The sequence below is a fragment of the Rhipicephalus microplus genome, chromosome X, assembly GCF_043290135.1.
Source record: "Rhipicephalus microplus isolate Deutch F79 chromosome X, USDA_Rmic, whole genome shotgun sequence".
NCBI lineage: Eukaryota > Metazoa > Arthropoda > Arachnida > Ixodida > Ixodidae > Rhipicephalus > Rhipicephalus microplus.
Genome location: NC_134710.1, coordinates 507324510 through 507343376, shown reverse-complemented (window position 1 = coordinate 507343376; position 18867 = coordinate 507324510). Strand labels below are relative to the sequence as shown.

General features: G+C 47.6%; 1 protein-coding gene across 11 annotated transcripts in view; it reads right to left on the bottom strand.

Annotated features, from left to right (window-relative positions):
* Window positions 1–18867, bottom strand: part of CAP (Cbl-associated protein) — a 1014121-nt gene that overhangs the window by 746946 nt on the left and 248308 nt on the right. For 10 of the 11 annotated variants that reach the window (XR_012887795.1, XR_012887796.1, XM_075881103.1 and 7 more), the window contains exon 2: window positions 17445–17551. The exons of the other annotated variant lie outside the window; for it this stretch is intronic. Coding sequence is in view for 8 of the 10 variants with exons in the window: in XM_075881096.1 (XP_075737211.1) it covers window positions 17445–17551 (107 nt within the window). In the remaining 2 variants the exon portion in view is untranslated. The remainder of the gene's footprint in view (window positions 1–17444; window positions 17552–18867) is intronic. 11 annotated transcript variants of the gene reach the window in all.

Sequence of the window (18867 nt, the reverse complement as noted above, 5' to 3'; positions counted from 1 at the left end):
TTATCAAATGGGCTGACACTGAGGACGCCTCGTTGACTTATTTCATGTCTTCCCTGCCGTCATCCACCCGTCGATGGAGGCGGAAATGTTGTAGGCCCGTGTGCTCAGAGTTGGGTGCACGTTAAAAAACCCAAGGTAGTCCAAATTTCCGGAGCCCTTCACTACGGCGTCTCTGATAATCAAATGATAGTTTTGGGATGTTAAACCCCACATATCAATCAATCAATTATCCACCCGTCCTTCAGTGCTTTCCCCTTACCAGCGAATCGGTTACTATCGCAGTGATATTACCACTCGCCTTACCGGTGCTTCGTCTTTCTTTCATGCGAGGCTACGGAAACAACTCCGGCTATTCAATTTGGAACACGATGTGCTCTTTCGGTTTTTTCCACCCGGAAGGCCAGCGATGGGATCGTGTCGTATCCCATGCTCTTCGCGCTGGTTTTGCGAGCTTCACAGGACGACCCAGTGTCAGGTCACTTTGGTCACTACAAAACATGCGAGCGCATCCATACTCAATTCTTCTGGTCAAGACCTTCCACGACCATAGCTAAGTACAATTGCCTCGTGTGCACTTTCACAACACCGCAAGCATCCTGCCACTGCCGAAGTATGGGGACTCTACGACTACTTCCTTGCCCAGTAGAGCCGTTCTGTGCCGTCGGATCGACCACTTCGGGCCCCTCCTAACTACCTCAGACGGCAGGCGATGGACCGTCACCCTGGTAGATTCCTTGACCCGGTACGCTGAGACAGCCGCAGTCACTTCAGGAACTGCTTCTGAAGTAGCAACCTTCTTCTTGAATGCTATTAACCTACGTCACCGGACCCCTCGCGTTATTTTGAGTGACCGAGGCAAGGCGTTTCTTTCAAGGACGCTCAGCAAAGTTCTTCAAACGTCAAAAACAGTTCATAAAACAAAGTACAGCTATCACCCACAAACGCTTTTAACGGAGATATTTCATCGCACGCTTTGCGACATGCTGTCAACGTATAGCAAACCTGACCATCGCAACTGCAATGTGATTCTTCCCTGTCTTACGTTTCGGTGTAATACGCCTATCCAAACGACCACAGCCTACTCTCCATTTTTCTTAGTATATTTATGTCAACGGACGTCATCACTGAACGTTTCTTTCTTTTCCGGCCCCGTCAACTCTTAACCATTTTTTTTGCGACCAGTTTCTGTCCCGTGTTGCACAATGCCGCCATCTTGTCTTGTTTGTAAAAACACCACAGCTAGCCAAGAAGAATGAAAACGTCGTTGCGATGCCACTCACCGCGTCGTTCTTTGCCAACCTGGAGATGATGTACTTCTATGGATATCTGCACGAACGCCTGGTTTATCAAATAATCTTCAGTCTCGCTATGTTGGCCCCTAAAAAGTTGTATAACACCTCGCTGGCGAGCCACTGGGTCACACATTTTCTTGCCCCCCACTGTCCAACGCTTTCGTAGGACAGAGATTGTGCACGTTTCACGTCTCAAGCCCTTTAATATTTGATCCACAGTGTAATTTTTGGCCTTGGTGGCCGCTCCCGTTCATGGGAAAATTAAGCATTCATTAGACTTGAACTTCCCTATCTGTAAATACCCATCATCACTTTTTGTGTCGTTCGTCTTCGACGTCTGACTGTTCCTGCAAAAAGCGTCACCATAATATATATATATATATATATATATATATATATATATATATATATATATATATATAGTGGGAGTAATAATTCAATGGGCCAGTTAGTCTTCGTGAAGGTATGGGATATGGCACAACGGGAGCGTTGTCAACAAGGATAAATATATTTATTTCCCAACAGTTTCGGGAGGGGACCTCCCTTCATCAGGGGATGAGTTACTCATCCCCTGATGAAGGGAGGTCCCCTCCCGAAACTGTTGGGAAATAAATATATTTATCCTTGTTGACAACGCTCCCGTTGTGCCATATCCCATACCTATATATATATATATGTATATATATATATATATACCCACTTTTCTTTCTTCTTATTTACATTCCATTGGTTCTAATATCTTCCCCTGTACATTCCTTGGCATTACTGTCTGTTAGATCTCATTAATATTGTGTTAAAACAGGGAAAAACGAGCCCTTAGGTATACACTTTCCCTTATTTCAATTGAACGAGGGTCTCGTACTGGCAGACTTGGTGTGTTTAGGTTGTATAAGAGGGACAATTAATCAGCTGCCCGCTCATAATAAGTTCACGTGCTACGTGACGCCAAACATGCGCATAAGAGTGTTTTCACACTCGTCGTTTGGCTTATAGATGGCGGTGACTGTCACTCCTACTTCTAAATTCACATATAAACCCAAAACAGTGGATGGAGGAAGGCCGCTGTGGTAGCTCAGTGGTTAGAGCATCGAACGCGTTATATATATATATATATATATATATATATATATATATATATATATATATATATATATATATATATATATATATATATGAATGACAGTAATGCCAAGGAATGTACAGAAAAAGTTATTAGAACCAATGGAATGTAAATAAGATTGATTGATTGATATGTGGGGTTTAACGTCCCAAAACCACCATATGATTATGAGAGACGCCGTAGTGGAGGACTCTGGAAATTTCGACCACCTGGGGTTCTTAACCGTGCGCCCAAATCTGAGCACACGGGCTTACAACATTTCTGCCTCCATCAGAAATGCAATGGAATGTAAATAAGAAGAAAGAAAAGTGGATGAAAAAATAACCAGCCGTGAGCAGGAATCGAACCTACGACCTTCGAATAACGCGTTCGACGCTCTATTCGAAGGTCGTAGGTTCGATTCCTGCTCACGGCTGGTTATTTTTTCATCCACTATTCTTTCTTCTTATTTACATTCAATTGGTTCTAAAAACTTTTCCTTTACATTCCTTGGCATTACTGTCTGTTATATCTCATTAATATTGTGTTAAAACACGAAAAAACGAGCCCTTAGGTATACACTTCTTCTTTCCCTTATATATATATATATATATATATATATATATATATATATATATATATATATATATATATATATATATATATATATATATATATGTGTGTGTGTGTGTGTGTGTGTGCCCACTCGTAATAAGTTCACGTGTGACGTGACGCCCCACAGGCTCATAAAAGGGTGTTCCACACTCGCCGCTATGGCAACAGATAGCGCTGACTGACACTCCCACATTTAAATTCACGTATAAACCCAATAAAGTGGCCTGTGGGATGGCCGCCGTGATAGCTCAGTGGTTAAAGCATTGAACGCGTTATTCGAAGGTGGTAGGTTCGATTCCTGCTCACGGCAAGTTATTTCTGGCACACCTTTCTTTCTTCTTATTGTAAAGGGGGTTTATTGAAGGACTGAGCAAGCGGGTGGTAGCTCTAAAGGAACGCAGGCGGACCCAGATGACGGTGCTTGATCGCCGATCTCGTGCCTTTTTCTTGTGTTGATGATAGTTGACCTGATGGTATCAACGTCTTTCTTATTCACTACAATTACCCCCGGTGAAAAAGTTGAAGCCATCCTGGCAATCTAACACGTGGGGACAAGCGGGTCAAAGTAGGGCTTCAGACGGTTCACGTGAACGATATCACGTCCACGCCGACGACGGTTGCTCGGTGGCGTGAGGGGTTCAATGGCGTAGTTCAAGGGTGAAGTACGCTCGACCACGCGGTAGGGACCATGATAATTGGAGAGTAGTCTGGGTGATACACCAGGGGCGCAGGGCGGTACATGAAGCCATACAAGTGCTCCAGGAACGAACGTTGATGCAGAACGATGGTCGTCGTCACGGGTCTCCTTCTGGCGCTGTTGGTCGGATGTAGTAAGCCGCTTGGCTAGTTTGCGGCACTCTTCTGCGTAACGAGCGGCTTCCGACACAGGCTTGCATTCGGAGGCATCTGGCGAGTATGGCAGTAAAGCGTCGACGGTGTGCGATGGTTGGCGACCGTACAGGAGAAAAAATGGGGAAAACCCGGTAGTGACTTGCGTAGCGGTGTTATACGCGTATGTCACAAATAGGAGAACGAGGTCCCAGTTTGTTTGATCAGAAGCGACATGCGTAGCGAGCATGTCCCCCAGAGTATGATTAAACCGCTCAGTCAAGCCGTTCGTCTGTGGGTGGTAGGCTGTACCCTTCCGGTGAACCATATGGCACTGTTTAAAAAGTGCTTGTATTACATCGGAGAGGAAAACACGCCCTCGGTCACTGAGGAGTTCTCGAGGAGGACCATGACGAAGCACAAAACGATTGAGTATGAAAGTTGCGACGTCTTGTGCTGCAGCTGTGGGGAGAGCAGCAGTTTCAGCGTACTGTGTTAGATGATCCACTGCCACGATAGCCCATCGGTTGCCTGCCGTTGTTAATGGTAGTGGTCCGTAGAGGTCAATTCCTACTCGGTCGAATGGGCGGTCTGGGCATGGAAGTGGCTGCAATAAACCTGTTGCAGGATGTGGCAGGCTTTTCCCCCACTGACATTCGTGGCAGCCACGAATGAACTGGCGGACGAAGGTAAACATTCCGCGCCAGTAATACCTTTTTCGTAGGCGCTCGTAGGTCTTGAAAACACCGGCGTGAGCACATTGCGGGTCGGAATGAAACGACGCGCAGATGGTAGAGCGCCGCGTTCGGGGAATGACTAGTAGCCATTTCCTACCATCTGCTGAATAGTTGCGCCGGTACAAAAGGCCATCGCGAATACTGAAGTGTGGAGCCTGGCGGCGCAGGGTTCGAGTGGTTGGAAGTGTCGGTGCCTCGGATAACGCGTCAAGAAGCGAAGCGATCCATGGGTCATTGCGTGTTGCAGAAGAGATGGTGTCCTCGTCAAGAGCTGACAGCGTGTTGTCCGAGGAAACAGGTGCAATGTCCGGGGATAGGGGAGATTGTGACAGTGCATCAGCATCGGTATGCTTGTGGCCGGAACGATATACAACGCGAATGTCATATTCTTGAAGCCGAAGAGCCTGACGGGCAAGATGACCCGGTGGGTCCTTAAGCGAAGATAACCTGCATAATGCGTGGTGGTCCGTTACTACATTAAAAGCACGGCCATAATGGTATGGGCGGAACTTGACAAGCGTCCAAACGATTGCCAAGCAGTCCTTCTCGGTGACGCTGTAGTTTGATTCAGCCTTGGTGAGAGTTCTGCTGGAGTAGGCGACGACATACTCGGCGAATCCAGGCTTGCATTGCGCGAGAACCGCACCGAGGCCGACACCACTGGCGTCGGTGTGGACCTCAGTTGCTGCCGTAGGATCGTAGTGACGCAGTATTGGTGGCGAAGTGAGGAGACGACGAAGGGTACAGAAGGCTTGGTCACACTCAGAAGACCATGACGAAATATCAGTGGTGCTGCCTATAAGTTTGGTGAAAGGCGCAATGATGGAGGCGAAGTTGCGCACGAACCGGCAAAAGTAGGAGCATAACCCCACGAAGCTCTGTAACTGCTTTATAGTCATTGGTTTGGGGAAGTCGGCGACAGCACGTAACTTAGCCGGGTCTGGAAGTATACCGTCCTTTGATACGACATACCCGAGAATCGTAAGTTGCCGAGCAGCCAAGTGACACTTCTTGAGGTTGAGTTGGAGCTGAGCATTCTTCAGGCACGTGAGGACGTGTTTGAGGCGCTCGAGATGTGTTCCAAAGCCTGGCGCAAAGACGACAATATCTTCGAGATAGCAGAGAGAGATTTGCCATTTCAAACCCCGAAGAACCGAGTGCATCATGCGCTCGAAGGTGGCAGGCGCATTGCAGAGGCCGAAGGGCATGACATTAAACTCATACAGACCATCCGGTGTCACGAAGGCTGTTTTTGGTCGATCGGCATCTGCAAGGGGAACCTGCCAGTACCCTGAGCGCAAATCTAATGATGAAAAAAACTCGGCACCTTGTAAAGTATCAAGGGCATCGTCAATCCTGGGTAAAGGATACACGTCTTTTTGAGTGATCTTATTTAGGCGCCGGTAATCCACCCAGAAGTGAACGGAACCATCCTTTTTTTTTAACGAGCACTACAGGCGAGGCCCATGGACTTTGTGAAGGTTGAATGACGTCGCGTTGCAGCATATCGTTCACCTGTTCGGTAATAACTTGGCGTTCCGCCGCAGACACACGATATGGTCGCTGTCGTAGTGGCGCATGGGAGCCGGTATCGATGTAATGTAGAGTGGTAGAAGTGCGGCCAAGTGAAGGTTGAACAACATCGAAAGATTCGTGGTACGGGTACAACAATTGGAGGAGTTCAGATCATTCAGATGGTGACAGTCCGTCTGCGATCGCCGAATCGAACACTTTCGAAGCCTGTAAGTCAGAGTGGTTAAGAGCACTGACGGCGGTGAGGTCACTTTGGGATGATTCTTGTGGCACGGTAAAAACTTGTCCGTTATCAATGGGCTGTACGCATCCAAGAGACTCGCCTCTAAACAGTTTGATGGTATGCGGAAAGGGATTGGTAAGGCAGAGAGCACTGGCTCCATTAGAAATTGAGAGGGCTGAATAAGGGAGCAGAAGTGGTTTCCGACTTAGAAAGAGACTTGATGGCTCAAAAAATGCTACTTGATCACGCATGCCGTCGGAGACCACAGGGAGCAAAACAGCTGCTGTCGGTGGAATGTCAGTGTCCTCTTTGACAACTAGCTTGTGCGCGGCTTGATTAGTGTGGTCGTAGGGCTGGTCGAACAACGGAAGCAGTTCAAGTTCGGAACGGGCACAATCTATAACGACACGATTACGCGATAGGAAATCCCAGCCAAGTATGATGTCATGAGAGCACGAGGAAAGGATGATAAACTCAACAATGTAGTGGTCCTCCGCAATTGTGAGTCGGGCAGTGCAGGTGGCTATAGGTCGAACAGGTTCTCCATTTGCTGCACGTAAGGACATCATATCAAGTGGCGTGGTCACCTTTCCGAGCTTGTGGCAAAGTTTGGCGTCTATAACAGACACAGCGGCACCGGTATCCACAAGAGCGTATGCATGGGCGCCGTCAACAAAAACTTCGACGATATTTGACGGCAAGGTGCGAAGACTTGAACATTTCGATAGCGCAGTTCTTGCCCCTTGAACTGCAACGGCTAGTTTCTCTCATTTTGAGGGGCTGGTCGTACACACATGGGTGACAAGGAGCGTTGATTGGGTGAAGGTGAGTGACGAGACGAAGTTGCCGGATAGTCACGGGAAGACGTGTTTGACTGACGATCCGAACTTTCATAACCAAAAGGGGGTCGGTCCATGTAGTTGCTTCGTGCTCGGACGTCTGTGTAGGTGGGCACGCGACGACGGCAGTATCGGGAGATATGGCCAGGGCCGCCGCACGCAAAACAGATCGGCCGGTTATCGCGCGTTCGCCAGGAATTTGCAGCGAGGGGCGCCGCCCACGCGGCATACAGCTGAGTCGAGGCTGTGTTAGCGAGGGGAGGAGCCCATGCGACGGAAGAATGAGTAGGAGCGGTGACATGCGGCAGTCCATTGAACGGCGAGAGCTGGTGTGGCTGCTGCCTCTTTACTGCGTCAGCATAAGTAAGAGGCGCGGCGACAACTTGCTGCTGAAAGGGCACTGGCATAGCCTCGGCAATCTGGTCCTGAAGTGCATGTCGGAGCATGAGAGCTAACGGTGTCGATGGTTGCTCTTGCTTCTGCTGCGAGAGTTCTTGGCGCTGACAAAACGGCAGGAGGGAAAGCTGACGTGCGACCTCCTCACGCACAAAGTCTTTCATTTGTGCTAGAAGGCGGAAGTGGTCAGGTACGACGTCCAGTGCAGCGAGTGGTTGGTTAGGCTGAAATGGACGACGGGTGAGAGCTCGTTGCCGTCGCAATTCGTCGTAGTTCTGGCACAGAGTTACCACTTCAGACACCGTGCCAGGAGACTTCGCAAGGAGCGTTTGAAATACGTCGTCATCAACACCTTTCATAATGTGCTGGATCTTGGCACTTTCACTCATTGCGTCATTGACGCGCCTGCAGAGATCAAGTATATCTTCGATATAGGCGGTAAACGTTTCGCCAGGTTCTTGTGCCCGTGAGCGCAGGCGTTGTTCGGCGCGCAACTTCCGCACGGCAGGGCGACCGAAAACCGAGGATATTGCCTGTTTGAAAGTGGCCCAGTTTTCGAACTCGGATTCGTGGTTTGTGTACCACCGCTTCGCCACATTAACCATGTAAAAGTTGACGGTGCTCCACTTAGCAGCGTCATCCCACCTGTTTGATCCACTGACTTTTTCGTAGGACGACAGCCAGTCCTCGACGTCCTGGTCTTCGGCGCCCGAAAAGATCGGGGGGTCCCGCTGGTGAACCGGGCCGGGGCAAGTAGCGGCCGCGAGAGGTGCTGTCTGTTGGGCAGCGTCAACTTGCATGGTCGACGGCAGGGTGCGGGATAGGAGTTCCAGGGTGTAGGTGATGTAGTTACCCCGCACGATTCACCAAATGTAAAGGGGGTTTATTTAAGGACTTAGCAAGCGGGTGGTAGCTCTAAAGGAACGCAGGCGGACCCAGATGACGGTGCTTGATCGCCGATCTCGTGCCTTTTTCTTGTGTTGATGATAGCTGACCTGATGGTATCAACGTCTTTCTTATTCACTACATTATATACATTACATTGGCTCTAATAACTTCGCCTACACATTTCTTAGCATTATTGTCAGTTAGATCTCATTAAGATTGTGTCAAAACACGGAAAAACGAGCCGTTAGGTAAACACCTCTTTCCCTTATATATGTATATATATATATATATATATATATATATATATATATATATATATATATATATATATATATATATATATATATGCGTGGTATATATATATGCATGGTGATTATATATATATATAATCACCATGCATATATATATGCATGGTGATTGAGTGCCCGTAGCGTTGCATATAGTCCAGTAGATCCTCCGTGAGCGGTCACAACGTGGTTTATTTCGACGTTTCAGCCTAGAGTCTTGAGATTGTATAAAGCGGAACACCAACAAACTGTACCTTCAATCCTGATGAAGGCCTGACTCTAGGGCGAAACGTCGAAATAAACCACGTGGTGACCGCTCACGGAGGATCTACTTGACTATATATATATATATATACCAGATTTTTTGAACGTCATTCACGCTAGACCCGACGTATTGTATGCAAGAAAGAGACGACGAAACTGTCGTGGAAGCGTCTTTACTAAACGATTTCAGCAGGTGGACCAGCTGAAACTATATATATATATATATATATATATATATATATATATTCGGTGTGTACAGCAAAAATTGAGACAAGAGTATTCATATAATTGCTATAACAATAAAATTAAGGGAAGCCACTTGCTACCCACAAATGTTTAGTGGAGTCGCGCCCATCGAGTTGAAGCACGCATTTTCCTGGTGTAGTGCACGCGCAAGTCGATAGGAGCCCTGTGAGAATGCAGCAGCATGCAAGGATATCGAAGCTTCGCTTGTGGAAGCACCATTTTTTCTCTTAAAACATTCCGATGATCCTAGTCATTCGGAGAGTCGATATCATGCAAAGCAATAGGCAAAGCAATAGGCAATAGGCATGATATCGCCTATTGCAAAGCAATAGGCGATATCATGCAAAGCAAAATGTCTCTCGCATTTTTAAACTTGATTTCAGTGAAGCAATGTAAGTTGGACTGAATTCTTTCTTCATATTGAGTAGTCTCGGGTATATATTCTGACGGGGCGAGATCTAGGTTCATCGTATAGCGTCCACAAAGGATCTGCAGCCGAACACAATGGCTAAGTTGCCTCTCGCGCAAGCGTCTAACGCACAGGCGTCTTCGTCCTCTCCGCAAAGTGCTTCACTTGCTTCTGTTGAGGGTGCACCGTTACATCACTCTCTCGCGGCGGAAGCACCGTCACGGCACTTGGTACGGTGGTGACGAACTAGCAGGGGGATACGGTTTGAGTCTGGAAACGTGGACGACGTCCGTCTGGAGTGAGGGGGTCTAAGAGGCATTGTTGAGGGTTGTGATCTCGTAATTCACACCACTAAGTTGTCGTAACACTTTGTAGGGGCCATGATAGTGCGGTAGTAGCTTCAATAATAAGCCGACTTGGCGATTTGGTGTCCAGACAAGTATCAGAGACCCTGGCGGGAAGTGAACGCTTTGGTGGCGACTGTCACAACGGTCTTTTTGGTGGTCTTGCGAGATGTGCAGCCGATCAAGGGCAAGCTGGCGGGCTGCACGGGCTCGAGAAACGACATCGCTGGCGTACTCAGACAAGGGGGCAGCCGAAGGAAGGAGCGTGTCAAATGGTAACGCTGGATGTCGGCCAAATAGCATATAAAACGGCGAATAACTAACAGTCTCGTGCCGTGAAGAGTTGTACGCAAAGGGGACAAAGGGGAATGCTCTGTCCCAGTCACGGTGATCTGGTGAAACGTTCATTGACAGCATCTGCGTCAACGTTCAGTTCAGACGCTCGGTCGATCCGTTTGTCTGTGTATGATAAGCAGTGGTAAGCTTGTGCTCAGTGGAGCAGGCGTGGAGAATGTCATCCACAACACGTCAAAGGAAGCACCTCCCTCGATCAGTAAGCAGCTTCTGCGGAGCGCCGTGATAAAGAATGACTTCATAAAAGAGATAGTCAGCGACGTCAGTGGAACAGCTTGTCGGCAGTTCTTCAGTGATGGCAAAGCGTGTGGCGTAATCTGTGGCGACTGCAACCCATTTATTCTCGTAGGTGGACGTAGGAAGCGGGCCCAACAGGTCAAGGCCAACATGGAAAAATGGTTCCGTCGGTATGTCGATGGGCTGTAGGAGGCCAGACGGTAGCACAGAGAGGCGCTTGTGACGTTGGCAGTGGTCGCAAGCAGTGATGTAGCGAACCACAGAACGGTACAGTGCGGGCCAGAAAAAGCGACGTTGCACACGATCGTAGGTACGAGAGTCGCCTAGGTGACCGACTGTAGGTACGTCGCGGAGTTGTTCGAGAATGCTGGAACGCAGGTGATGGGGAAGCACGAGTAGTAATTCTGGGCCATCGGCGTTGAAGCTGTGACGGAACAGAATGTTATCGTGCAGTTCGAACAGGCGAACGGAAGGATCTGTTGGAGCAGAGGTCAGACGCTCGATGATTGAGAGTAACGATGGGTCACGTCGTTGTTCGGTGGAGATATCACACAAAGCACGGATAGAGAGCACGCAGGGGTCTGATTTAAGGTCTGTCAAGTCGGGTGTTTCAACCGAATGACGTGACGAACAGTCTGCGCCTGTTTGCAGGCGCCCGAGTATTCTTGCAGACGCAGCGCCGAGCGACCGAGACGTCCAGATGGGTACTTTAGCAATGAGAGCCAACAGAGAGCGTGATGGTCAGTAAAATAGGAAACGTTCAGCCACACAGGTAAGGCCTGAGTTTTTTCACGGCCCAAACTGAAGCTAGGAATTCACGATCAGTGATGGAGAACTTCCGTTCGGCAGGTGAAAGAACACGAATGGCATAAGCAATCACGCGGTCCTTCCCATGCGGTCGTTGGCCGAGGACTGCTCCAATTCCATGGCCACTAGCGTCAGTTCAAAGCTCTGTGGGTGATTCAGGGTCAAAATGGGCCAGTATTGGTGGTGTAGTCAGCATACAGATAAGATCCAAAAAAACATCCGCTTGCTCTACGCCCCATGAGAAGAGAACGTCCTTTTTTAAGAGTCCAGTAAGTGGTCGAGCGATGTCGGCGACGTTGCGGGCAAATCGACGAAAGTAAGAACATAGCCCTACAAAACTTCAGACGTCCTTGGTAGAATGTGGTTCAAGAAATTCTTGTACTGCTCGCACTTTGTCGGGATCCGGTTGAACACCAGCGGCACTGACAAGATAGCCGGGTACGGTGATTTGGCGACGTTCGAAATTGGTTTTTGCAGAATCGACCTGGAGAGCGGCTCTTCGAAAAACATCCAGAACGGCCGACAGACGTGTTATATGGTTGTCATAGGTTGATGAAAAAGACGATGACATCGTCTAAATAACATGAGCAGATGGACCACTATATCCTCGGAGAAGGGAGCCCACCATGCGCTCGAAAGTTGCCGGTGCATTACAGAGTCCGAACGGCTTTGAACTGGTAGAGGCCGTCGGGCGTAATAAAAGCGTTTTTTTTTGCGATCCACGGGGTCGACGGAAATTTTCCAATAGCCCGACCGAAGGTCTATAGACGAGAAGTGTTGGGCACCATAGAAGCAATCCAGGGCGTCATCAATCCAAGGCAAAAGGTAAACATCTTTATGAGTGACTTTGTTCAAATGGACATAGTCCTAGCAGAAGCGCCAGCAACCGTCCTTCTTCTCAACGAGCACGACTGGGGAGGCCCAGCGGCGGGATGATGGTTCTATGACGTCTTTAGTAATCGTTTTGTCCACTTCATTCTAAATTACTGGGCGTTCCTTTTGAGATACGTGGTATGGACTCCGCCGTATAGGACTGGCATTACCGGTGTTAATTCGGTAAGTCACAGCAGTTGTTTGGCCGAGAGGGTGGTGCTCAAAGTCGAAAATGTCTCAATATGATGTTAGCAAATGACAGAGGCTGGCAGCTTGCGCTGGGGTGAGATCAGGAGCAATCATCTTAATAATGTCATCGGCAGGCAGAGTGTAATTGCGGCCAAGACAGGCGGATGTAGCATCGGTGTCCAAACCAGTAACGTTGCAGCTGTCAAGCGGAGATTGGGTGGCCAAAGACATGTCTTGCGGAATAACTTGAGGCAAGGAACTGACGTTGAGTAGGGGTATAACCACTGTATTATCAGCGACGGAGACAACAGTGTGAGCAAGGGTGATGTCTCGGGCCATCAGTACGTCGACTATAGGAGTGACGAGGTAGTCAACATCGGGCACATCACGTGAACACGACAAAGTGACGAATGTAGCAGCTTGCGGAGGCAGGCGAACATGGTGACGAAGGTGCACCGTCTTGTCGAGGGTGCACCATAACAATATTGTACAGGAATCGTTTCCCGGTGGTGCGGGGACATTTGTTGAAGGTCTTGACCGTTTGAGTAAAGCGCCTATTTTCACGAAAGTACCTTTTCGAAAAGCAGCAACTTAGGCGTGGGTTCTTGGACTTCCCCTTTCTGCGGCAATGAGTTTAGTTGTGAGGATATTAGGCATGTCGACTACACTCAAAGACGAGATGTGTCCTATGGAAGACGCAACGGCGGTACTCACAAATTCAAGAGGCCAAGGTTCAGTAGCAGGAGTGCGCAACCTTTGTTTACGCAGGAAGGAAAAATGGGAGAGATGCTTATTTGCTGGTAGTGTTAGATGGTATACAGGGACCGTTTAAAAAGCCGCTTACACTAATACAGAGCATCAGGGGGTCACTTAGAAGGTAGTTATTGCTCTAGCACTTATTGATTCCAGCAGAGTTAGTGTCACCAGATGTCACTGAAGAGTGTGACCCACTATAGCGTTCGCTCCTACGTAAGAATTATATTTCATAAGCATTACATGAACATTCATAAGTAATTTCATAAGCATTCATAAGCATTACATAAGCATTCATAAGTAATTTCATAAGCATTACATTTGTACTGAGCAAGTTATAATCAAGTGTATCATGTTTATTACACTGTTACAAAACTGATGGTGAGTACGGCATCTACAGTTGACGTTGGCGTGTTATGACGTCATTTTAAAGTTGATCTTGTATGCTGTTTTAAGCACTGGTATAGCTTTGTGGTGGAATATTTGACTGCCACGCAGAGTACCTTCTTCTTATACCAAGGTGTCTACGCATGCAAGTTGGTTTTTCATTACATGTTTTTTAGGGGCGAAGCTGCTTGAGGCGTGGGTCTGTCCATCCTCCGATGTATGTAATTGTAGTAGTACGTAGCCACCGGTGGCACATACCTGCTCTAGAACGGGTATGTGCCACAGTCGATGCGAGATGGGAGATGGCGGTACTTGGAGTGTTCACTCGATGGATGGACGGACGAATGTACAAACAGACTAGCAAACGGACGGACGGATGAATGCACGAACAAACGGACAGACGGATGGACAGACTCATGGATGGACGCTCGGATGGTCGCGCGGACGGACGGCAGCACGGACGGGCTGATGGACGCTTCGCCCCACTAGTCATCATTCACTCCGTGGATATGCTGTGCTTTTTTTAGGTGAAGCGCTGCTTATGAAAATTGCAAAAAAAATTTCTTGTCAACTTCATGCTTGCAATATTTCCATACGCGGCGCTAAACCAAAAAAAAATAACCTGTAAAAAGCGATTTTGTACCTTTACCTTCCCTTGGTGACTCCCAGATCTTCAACACTTCGGATGCTTTCCTCACATTTTCTGCCATACAAGCTACATAACGCGACCGCGTAGAGCTAATTGATTTTCTGTCATCGCCGTTCCGGGTTGCCACAAACTCTGAACCATCCATGGCTCATACGTGCATTCTATGGTCATGGTATGCAGGTGTGCGTTACAGGTGATTTAGGGAAAAAGTTTGATTACGTGCGGACTAAGTATATCATGCAGTTGATAAAATAACCCGTCCATCGTGTTCGTCTTATAGTACATAATGCCATCCCATAGAAACTTTGGTTTCTGTTAAGAAGGCGACTAAGAGAGCACGCAGACCTAGGCGGCTTGAAAGAAAGAAAGTTGATAGATAGATAGATAGATAGATAGATAGAAACGGAACTAAAATGCTAATTTGTGTTAGGACGGCAGAGGAATGCTTGACATTTAAAAAAGCGTTCCTGACGCAATACGAGATGAACTGCTCCTGCCTATTATTTTAGGGCCACCAAAATCAGCTCCACCCACATGCGAATAAAAATGATAAGTGTTTCACGTCTCAAAATTATCATATCGTGCTGTTAAAATCTGTGTCCTACCGTAAGCGCATCGCCATGCCAGCATATACCATTTGGCCCCTTTCATTGCATTAGTGCCAACAGCAGATATACGATCACGAAGGACACCGCAGTGAAGGGCTGCGGAAATTTTGACAAACTTGAGCGTGCGCTTTTATCGCACAGTAGAGTCAGCCAAATTATGTGTGGCGTATTTTTTGAGCAGCAAGCAGGTTCTGAACAGGGTGAGGTCACTCACGAAGTGGCGGACGTCTGGGCTATTCCATCCATTTTAAAGATGTAGCTCCAAGTAAGTGAATTTCAGACAAACGATGTGCCTGTCTCGTGGGTGGGGTTTGTGGCGTGCTTTTAGGTGTTACTTTCTCATTTTTTTGCTCTCACATTCATTCTCGAAAAATAAAATACGATGAAATCTATTTGCCTGTTCATTCGTCTGAAATGCGCTAATACGGAGCGGCGTCCTCAATAAGGCACAGCCCCGAAAATGACGGGTCCAGCGCTTTTGAGGGAGGCACTTGCATTTTTTTCGCAGCTCGGCTAGGAATGGTCGATTGAGAATTTTAATTGTTTGTCGATTGAGCCTATTCATCAGGCAAGAGGCTAAAAAAACCATGCACTTTTTTCAGCTGTGAATGTTTTGAGCGAAAAAAGTATACACATGTACACTGTCGTTCTTTATGAAAGGGAACACGCGACCGCGTAGCCTGCGCTCTGCGGCGGCTGCCTACAGCACCATCAACCGACAAGTGAAGAAAACACGTCCGCTTTTCGCTTCATCTAAGGCCAAGCAAAATAACGAGTCATGGCTGGGAACAAGTGCTGCTATAATATGTTCCCTCATCGTTCGCGTGACGAGCGATATCGGGCGATTACCGCAGCTTGTGCCATGGTCGCGCACAACGTTTGATATGTTGGCAGTAGATTATGCACTGTAGGTGTGAGCCGAGATGAAGTGCAATCTAGCAGCGCTTGACTACCAGCGCCGCTAACAAATTACTCTGAAAGCAATTGTGTTTTCTTTTGCTGTAGGTTGATGGCGCTGTAGGCAACCGCCGCAGAGCGCGGGCCACGCGTTCGCGTGTTCTTTTAATAAAGGACGGCAGGGTACATACGTCGTGGAACGAGGCACATCGAACATGGCTCCAGCAAAGTGGCTCTTTCCAACAATAAGCAGCACAATGAAGTTAGTTGTGCACCGCTAATTGTGCACTCAAGAAGCGTGGACAAATGTGCATACTGAGTTTCGAACCATTCAAAGGAACTCACGGTTTGCGACGCACCTGGGATATTGATGTGCACTATCATACACACCGCCGCTGAAAGGGATATGAACGCAACGTATGTTTATGGTTGAAAACACCAGAAAAACCTTTGCGATGACGAAACTGTACGTAGGCAACCAATTTATTTATTTTATTTGTTTACAGCTTCTGCAGGCATATACTTCGGCATTAGCATGAGCGCGGCAACAAGAACAAAAAATAGAAAGTTTTACACTGTCACATCACATATTAACACAACTTATAGAGCTCTTAGCCAGCAGTGTTACGGCAGATAAACGATGAACATACACAGCAGAAGTCTACAAGTATTTCACTCGGCCACTGCCAACACATCATATTCATACATTATTCAAAACTTAACTAGACAAAGATGCTTCAAGTTGTTTTTCAATATCTTCGGATCGAAAAGCACTTCGTGGTAAAGAGTTCCAATCGGCAGTAGTCCTGGGAAAAAACTATTTTCGAAAGCAGCAGTACAATCCATAACAGGCGCCAGTAAATATATAGTTATGTCTTGTTTTTCTAGAAGATAGACGTTTCACACAGTTGGGCAAACTTATTGTACCTTTACCGGAAAGAATTTTGTGTAGAAACGTTAGGTGATCAATGTCTTTGCGAGATTCCAATGTTTTGACGATGTCATTAAGTTGCACAATTCGGGTTGGCAAATCACGTTTTCTATATTTACTAAAAATGAATCTGACCACCTTCTATTGAACTCTTTCAACCAAGACAACAATTTTTTTTAAATTGAGGGTCCCAAACAACTGAGGCGTATTCAAGCTTTGATCTAATGCAAACGTTGTATGTCAATAATCTCTTTAAAAGGTTTTTGCTCATAAGGAAAACGCAAAAAATGTTTTGCCGTGTCCCTTGCGTGGTGCCCAAGTTTAGTGTCAATCAACGCTTTGTTTTTTAGGCCACAGGTAATCTGCCTTTGCATGCTTCAGACGGGAAAATACTCCAGCATTGTAACCTATAGGCATCACTTCGATATTTCAGAACTTTTTCCGGACTGCCACGATCGCAGTGATTTCGGTCACTTGCCCTGGAGGCACCCCTATTTACGATATAAATATCAAGAATGTTCAAAAGGGCGTTTCATTTCAGGCTCAAGAGCATGGTCTTTATACAACAACTCAAGGTTGTCTAGAAGGCCCACGATGCGGCGGCGAGGCCATGCCTCCCCGTCCCTCCGTGGGAGCGGTCCGCGATCCTACCTTTATAAAACGGAGTGAAATCCTCGAGGACCCCAATAAAGTTTTTATTCGACCATAAACCTCACCTCATAACTTTAACGAAGAAGAAAGCATAATTACGCCACATACGTCTGACTGTAGTTTGGCATGCTGATCTTTTCGAGCTTCTTTTTGTGGATCTTGGCCTCACTGCTCATTGCCGACTTCGACTGGAGGTCCTCGCCAGAGAAGAGAACCTGCGATGAAAAGGTGCACGCTATTTGTCAATCGCTTCCACCTGAAAAAAGTGTCGAATTACAGCGGGCGTCATTGGCCCTGCATTGCTGCAGAAGCGCGCAACAGACTCACTAAGAGATAATTCGTACGATAAAAAAGGTTTGCAATTTCGGCCTATCGGTTTAGGGGGGGGGGGTGTTATGTTTTGCCGTTCATAAGTTGATCGTGCGGATGGGACAGCACCAGAAGCTACGTTATTCAAAGCTCCTTTCTCGGATCTCTCTCGGCAAGGTCGCAAATTGCTTCCTTTGAGCATGGGACGATAGCGCGGGAAGCTACGTTATACAAAGCTTCTTTCTCGACTCTCTCTCGGTATGCTCGTGTAACTATACACCACTTATCCCCTGGAATGCAAACTACGTCCGTCTCCTCCGCTGCTGGGGACAAACACACAATGTGAAACGAACCCGCTCTGCCAACCGGCTTGGAATGTTTGTGGTTTAGAGACAAGTCGCCGCCGCCGGGGGCAAACGCACAATGGGATTAAGCGACCCCGTCTTGCTTCCGCGGCCGGGCGCGAGCTCAGTGGGAGTAGGCGACACGCTCTGCCCTGGCGATCGGCTCAAAGTCGCAGCGATGCACGACCCGAGCACCAGGAAAGCGGAGAAAGTCAAAGGCCGCTTGCTACCTGCGGGGGCAATTACGTTCCGCGCGCAATCATTCAATTTCCGGCTTTAGGGGTTCGTCTCGGCTCGCTGGGTGTGGGAAAGGGCATGAATGTACCGGGTCTACAATGCCGATATCTCCCAAGCGTTAGAATTCCTCAGCGCGTGGGAGGTGGAGAGAGAGAGACATGATAGGAAAGAGTACCAAAACTCCTGTTTAAACTGTAGAAGCGCTGCTGTCGAGAGTAAGGTCAGCCCAGTAGGGAGTGACTTAATCTTAGTGGAAACAGATTGGATGAGAGAATGTTGAGGCGGACCAGCAGTGGCCACCTCCCCTTTTTCTTTGTTACCGCAAGATGCTTAAGACTGGAGGGAATCCGTTTCTCTTCAGTCGAGGCTGCAATCACTTAACTGATAGATCAGTACGACTCCGTACGATGCAACTTTTGTCTGGGCCGTAACCACTTGGTGGTCGAACAGTGAGACTAAGTACGTTGTATGTAGTAACAGTGTTCTAGGCTCTAACTTAAGAAAAGTTAAGTAGAAGAGTAAGACGCTGTTGATGTCTGTGTTATCATGAGTGTGCTTCGGCAAGATGTACATATGACTGTAAATATTTCGCTGTAATGTACCTTCAAGTTTTCATTACCTCCAACCTGCCTCCTGTTTCA